The sequence below is a fragment of the Lepidochelys kempii genome, chromosome 1 (genome assembly GCF_965140265.1).
Source record: "Lepidochelys kempii isolate rLepKem1 chromosome 1, rLepKem1.hap2, whole genome shotgun sequence".
Classification (NCBI taxonomy): domain Eukaryota; kingdom Metazoa; phylum Chordata; order Testudines; family Cheloniidae; genus Lepidochelys; species Lepidochelys kempii.
This window is the reverse complement of record NC_133256.1, coordinates 312890461-312897643: the sequence shown is the minus strand read 5'-3', so window position 1 is coordinate 312897643 and position 7183 is coordinate 312890461. Positions and strand designations below refer to the sequence as shown.

The window sequence follows — 7183 nt, the reverse complement described above, 5'->3', positions numbered from 1 at the left end:
TCTGCTGAGCACTGAGAATCACCTAGCAACAGCATAGGGCAGTTGTAAATGTGTGTGTGTGTGTGTGTGTGGAGGGGAGAGGGGAACACATAAAAGAGACCCTCCTTTCCTACACTGCCGGCAACTTAAGGCTTTGTTCTCAAACCATTTAGAAGTCTGCCTGGGGCGCTGGTGGCCCATGCACCGAACTGGATAGAACCACTGGCCATAGTAAGTCAAGTCCTACTTCATATGTAGGAGTGGACGTGGAATTAGGAGATGGAAGGTGGATTGGCAGGCAGAGCATATTCAGGAAGGTTTCCAGACATGTCACTAACTCCCCCGTAGCTACAGATAAAGCACCCCCCCACCAGCTCCCCACTGGACCTTCCCCTAAAAACAAGTCCAAAGTTACCATCTTCATTCTTAAAAAGAACAGGAGGACTTGTGGCACCTTAGAGACTAACGAATTTATTAGAGCATAAGCTTTCGTGGGCTACAGCCCACTTCGTCGGATGCATAGAATGGAACATATAGTAAGAAGCTATATATATCCATACAGATAAGTTGGGAGTTGCCATACAAACTGTGAGAGGCTAATTCCTTAAGATGAGCTATTATCAGCAGGAGAAAAAAACTTTTGTCGTGATAATCAAGATGGCCCATTTAGACAGTTGACAAGAAGGTATGAGGATACTTAACTTTAGGGAAATAGATTCAATATGTGTAATGACCCAGCTACTCCCAGTCTCTATTCAAACCCAAGTTAATGGTATCTAGTTTGCATATTAATTCAAGCTCAGCAGTTTCTCATTGGAGTCTGTTTCTGAAGCTTTTCTGTTGCAAAATTGCCACCCTTAAATCTTTTACTGAGAGGCCAGAGTTGAAGTGTTCTCCTACCGGTTTTTGAATGTTATGATTCCTGATGTCAGATTTGTGTCCATTTATTCTTTTGCGTAGAGACTGTCCGGTTTGGCCAATGTACATGGCAGAGGGGCGTTGGTGGCACATGATGGCATATATCACATTGGTAGATGTGCAAGTGAATGAGCCCCTGATGGCATGGCTAATGTGATTAGGTCCTATGATGGTGTCCCCTGAATAGATATGTGGACACAGTTAGCAACGGGCTTTGTTGCAAGGTTAGGGTCCTGGGTTAGTGTTTTTGTATTGTGGTGTGTAGTTGCTGGAGAGTATTTGCTTCAGGTTGGGGGGCTGCCTGTAAGTGAGGACTGGTCTGTCTCCCAAGATCTGTGAGAGTGAGGGATCATTTTTCAGGATAGGTTATAAATCTTTGATGATGCGCTGGAGAGGTTTTAGTTGGGGGCAATTTTGCAACAGAAAAGCTTCAGAAACAGACTCCAAAGAAACTGCTGAGCTTGAATTAATATGCAAACTAGATACCATTAACTTGGGTTTGAATAGAGACTGGGAGTGGCTGGGTCATTGCACATATTGAATCTATTTCCCTAAGTAAAGTATCCTCACACCTTCTTGTCAACTGTCTAAATGGACCATCTTGATGATCATTACAAAAGTTTTTTTCTCCGGCTGATAATAGCTCATCTTAAGGAATTAGCCTCTCACAATTTGTATGGCAACTTCCAACTTATCTGTATGTGTGTGTGTATATATATATATATATATATCTTCTTACTATTAGTTCCATTCTGTGCATCCAGTGAAGTGGGCTGTAGCCCACAAAAGCTTATGCTCTAATAAATTTGTTAGTCTCTAAGGTGCCACAAGTACTCCGATTCTTTTTGCAGATACAGACTAACATGGCTGCTACTCTGAAACCATCTTCATTCTTGTCCTCTCTAAACCTATAGCATATCTAGGTTCTAGACTTTGCTGCTCAGTGTTCAAATGGTTAGCATGGAAACGTCATTTTTAATAGCCTGCTTTCTGGGCTGACCATGTGCATGTGCCAAGTATGAGCCCTAAGGGAGTATTTTAGTCCAAGTTATAATAAAGAAATAATTTCTGATATAAGATCTGACACAACCTTAGCTGGAGCAGGTGGAAAAGGCACTTGATATTTGAATTTTGCAAACGGTAAGACAGCAGGAAGCTCAAACGAGCAGCTCATAAGCTTTTTTATTCTAAGCAATTGCTTTTTAGGGCAGTGGATAGTGAACATTAATGGAAGAACTGGTATTGTAAAATGGTCAGTACGCATTTAGGTTGTTAGACTTAGGTCCCAACTCCACTTCTAGAACGCTGCTATACTTCTATACTTACGAGGTGTTGATGTCATAACAGGTTTACTAATTGTCAGTGTGGACAGGAAGCCAGTGGTTCTTTAATCAGGTTAGGGAATGGTTTTAAACTGAGAATGCCTATGAAATAACCAGGTGGCAAAAACTACACTCAGTCATGTTGTGTAGCTGATGTGCAGTGCTGGACATTGGACTGGAAGAGGTTAGAATCTATGGGCTTATTTCATTCCAAAATAAACAAAGCCACCGTTTCTTATTAAAATGGGATACATCTATAATATCGGGTTTCATACAATTTCTTGACAGCAAAAATATTTTACCCAGACATCTTTCATCAACAATACAGCTGGTTTGTGTGTGTGGTGGGGGGAGGAGAGGGGTCAAGGAGTAGGAAAATGAGACCACTATTATTAAAAAAACAGTTTATTTTTCACAATATATGTTGAGTACATGCAGATCATATTTACATTTCTCCTTAAGGCAAACAGAAATTGGGTTCTTATTGTCCTGAGTTGCCTAGCACCAGTAGAAATAGCAAATAAAAACCTACAAAACTTTGCCTCCCCCTTTGAATCAGCAGTTGTATCACACAAAGTATACTTTCCTCTACATTCACATTTCTTTTAATAAGCTGTTCATACTAATTATCCCTATTGCTCTCCCCAGCAATTTTTTTTATCTTAAGCTCTTTGAGGATATATGATGCAGAGATATTACTTCCTGCTTCTGTTAACTCTATGATCCCTGGTCATTTGACACAAGCTCACATAATATTGCATCATCTACTGCATGTTCTCTGGTTTCAGAGTAGCAGCCATGTTAGTCTGTATCCCCTCCCAAAAATAAACAATAATAATAATTTGTTAGTCTCTAAGGTGCCACAAGTACTCCTTTTCTTTTTGTATCTTCTCTGGTACATTCAGAATTCTGTATATTTCATTAAGGTCTTCTCTTCCCAACATCTTTTTTTTTTCTTCTTCTTCTTCCAAGAAAGGGTTAAAAAAATAAGACAGTCCTATATTCACTGATGTTTTAGAAAAATTAAAATTATTTTGCTTATGCCTCATTGTGCCTGTCCAGCTCTACATTTAGAAATCATAGTAAGTTGAGAGGCAAAAATCCATCTTCAAGCCAATGCAGGAGATATTGCATGATCCTAAGTGCTGAGCACTAGAACTGGTCAACATTTTCCAAAACTCAATTAAATTAAAAAAACAAAACAAAACAAAAAGACAGGAAAAATAGAATTGAAATTTTTTACAAAACATTCATCCTGAGATTTGACCAACTGGAGTGCAGGAAGGAATTTTTAAAATTTCCAAAAGTCTGGTGAAATTTAGAATTTTGAAATGTATTTAAAAAATATGAAGCAACACAAACTATGAAAAAAATGAATTGAAGTATTTGTCCCTTTTTCCTGATTAGCTCTGTCGAACTCCCTTAACTGCCATTACCTTCCATGAGAGTTGAAGGTATTTTGCTCTCAGCACCTTGCTGGATCAGGCCCAGAGTTTCCATATACAGAAGGTCTCAGATATTAGAGTACCTGATCCTGTGCCCATTGAAGTAAATGGCAAAGCACTTATTTACTTTAACCACAGGACCAAACTCAAGGTGAGAGCAAATGGTAGTGGCAAAATGAAACATAACTCCCAACATGTGCATTCCTTCGTGTCTTATGTGCTAAGAGGTTTCCCTTTGGGTTGCATTTATTGCCTCTTTTTATGCATGGTTTTTTTTTAAAGGCTTATTTATGGATGCATAAAATTGCAGGGTTTTAGCTACCATTTCCTTTCTCCATGTACCTCTTCCGGCTGCTCAGTGTTTGTCACAAATAGCTTCCTGCTAGATACTGGTATTTATAGAGCTTTATATTAAACAATCATTAAAAACTGAGTTGATGAAGCCTTCCAGTTTAAAATGTTTACTGAGTAAAAAAATAAGTCAACTGAGCCATCACTGGGTTCCTTTCCAGTTATTAGGTGCTAAGATCAAATGTCTCTTTCCACAGATGTTCCACTTGGCACCGATGCAAAGCAGCACATTGTAGTGGGAGTAACCCTAATGCAAGTATTCAGTTTTTAAAGAGATGAACTTTAACCATAAAAACATGTACAAAGGTTTGTCACTTTCCATTTCCTGCTCCTGTGAGATTACTATGAACTAAGCAGCTAGGAAAGTGCAAGAGATGAACACAGCTGAAGAACCCATCGTAGCTTCTAACCAATATCCCAGAGTAACTCATCAGGTAGATGTCTCTTGTGGATATTGTACCTTCTGTCAAGGGATTGTTTTTCACAAGTGAATGAGATAAGGAGATTTAAAAATAATTAGTTCTGTACACCTAACACTGCCTATGCAGAATACGAACAAAATATCTAGCTGAGGGTCAGAAGAAGAATAAAAGTATTATCATCCCCATCCCTATTGTCATGAAGTGACACTTTGCATGTAGCTATATTTCTAACTCACATCGGCACACTGATCCCCCCTCCTCCCCCGATTACTATGTACATTTTCAATCACTACATCAAAACCATGAAGGAATTACAGAGCTTATAGAATGTTATAAATCCTCACAGTTTTTCCCCTGGAAATCAGGAACCTCTACTCCACTATATAAAGTGAGAGCAAGTTATTCAGAAGAGGAAGAAAATACAATGTCATTTAAAATCAGGACCACTTGCGGCTCCTCTCAGGCCCCTGCTAAACCTCTTGTGGCCAGGGGGGGTCCCTGACCGCCACTGCTGCCGCTTGTGCACACCCCTCACAGTAGGCTTGTTGAGCCTATCCAGCAACATTTTCATTCCCTCACAATCTACAGATCATCTACAAATTGGCTTCTGCAGGAAGGAAAGAACCAAGAGGGAAGCTAGCACACTCCCTTTGATGCTTCTGGGCTCATACTCCCTCCATTCATGTACGAAGATGGAAACACTTGTCCGTTTAGCCTCAGATTGCTTAAGGTGTTCACTATTTACTCTATTACCCTGTGACTTGAACTAGCAATACCTGGTCTAAAAGCACATTCATGAAAACCCTGGTATGTTGAGGAGTACTTTGATTAAATGAAACCACAAATTTGCACAAAAAGATGAGAAAATTTGGGTAGAGGTAAGTTTCCAGACAGTCTTGAAATGCTACTTCCAAAGGTGCTAGCGTCCTGGTCAGAGTAAAAACGCCATTACAGTATTCCTTACCATACAGATATAACAGATTACATCCAGTTTATTTATAAAAAGGTTTGTACAACTGAGTTATCACAAGCATTTACACCCTTCCTGCTTCTTTTGATTTTTGAAGAGACGGTTCATACGGTTACACTGCCGTTTCCTTTGACTCAGGCAGGGGAGATGGCTTGAAGTTTATTACCTCTTTATAGGTAATGCCTGAAAAACAACAGTAAGAGAGAGTATTGCTAATATGTTCATAAAAGGAGCCTCAGACAGTAGTGAGGAGCCAATCCCAAAATGGCTGGAACGTTGTCTATTTGGGGATGAGACATGGGTGAGGGAAAGAAAACATACAAAGAGCTAGGGTTCAAGTTTTCAAAAGTGGATGCCTAAAATTAGGCACCTAAATAAGCAACCTGAGTGTCAGTGTTGCATCTACAGCTGGCATTATCTTCAGCAGCTGCTGCCATGCAGAGCAATCTGAAAATCAGGCCCTCTCGCTTAGGGGCCTAAATATGGGCACCGAAAGTTAAGTGCCAAAGTTTGTCAATCAGGACCAAAACTGAGGCCCCAAATCTCATCAGAAAGAGATGGTCTCTCAGACTCTCGTAGCAATAGGTAGAGACCTTAGGACTACAGCTGGTTGTCAGTCTCACACTCAAAGCACCAGCTACCAGGAGAACATGCTGTGAAAGGCTCCTAATAAAAGGGTAAACCAAAAAAGAGTTCAGTCAGGAACAGGCAGGCAGGAAGCTGTTAGGGAAAAAGGAACTGAATCCCCACTTTTCTGACTGCCAGACATCTGGGTGAAGGCAGCCTTAGATTTCCAGAACCGGAGCCAGGTATGTATGGGAGCGACTGATGTCTGTGTCTTGTTTCGTTATGAGACATTTGCATACTAAGTATCCAATCCCCCTGTGGAGGAACATCAGTTGCTTCCTTTGCTTGAAGTTTATTTTTAATTCATCATAGTCTGTAAATCTAGTTACCACAACTTCCTAGTTCTGGTGAGCACAGAAATACTGCAAGAACATCATTTCTGATGGCATTTTAGTATTTCTCATCCTGGCCAACACTAGCAAGTAAGGATGTGAGGAAATGAAAGAAAAGCATGAATCTCAGAAACAGCCTGGTTTGCACGATGGGGTGAGGACTAGAAATTTCCTTTTTAGTTTGTTTTTTAATGGAAAGTTAAATTAACTCAACATTTATATTTATTTAAAAGTCAGCAGACTCAAGTTTTGTAGATTCTAGAGGGTAGCCTTGGTCATTTTAGGAAATTTAAGGGAATTTGGTTTTAATTTGAGTGACACCAAACAAAGCAGTTAGAAATGGGGGATTAGAAAGAGGACAGCCAGCAGACCCAGTAGCAGAGGGGAAAGAGTAGGTGGAAAAATCAGCAACATTAAAAACAATTATTCATGTTAAAAATATTTAAAAAGTATATAAGTAACCAATAATCAGCACAATCTCTTCTGTGTATAGAGGCATATCACTGAAATGCATTAATTATGCAACTGCATAACTTGCTTAATATGAAGGTGTAGCCACTCACGGGACACCCAAGCATAATCAGTAGCTCACTAGGTTTAGGAGAAGTATTCTCCAGCTCCATTGGCAGTAAGCAATAATACACAGCATAAGAATTCAGAAATGCCTCCTTTCTGTACATTTCAAGGTATCTTTCAGCAGAAAACCAGGAGATCAAAGTACAACTTATTACTTCCTCTTCCCCTCCATTTTCAACATTTGTTATGCTAAGGTAACAACTGTGACCTGCACTCAGTCATTGGAGCCAACAGCACACTG

General features: G+C 39.8%; 1 protein-coding gene across 1 annotated transcript in view; it reads right to left on the bottom strand.

The window, feature by feature from the left end:
* Positions 1-2608: 2608 nt before the first annotated feature.
* Positions 2609-7183, bottom strand: part of MAPK12 (mitogen-activated protein kinase 12) — an 81278-nt gene continuing 76703 nt past the window's right edge. The window contains exon 12 of the mRNA XM_073328274.1: positions 2609-5590. Coding sequence (XP_073184375.1) covers positions 5520-5590 — 71 coding nt within the window. The 3' untranslated portion in view covers positions 2609-5519. The remainder of the gene's footprint in view (positions 5591-7183) is intronic.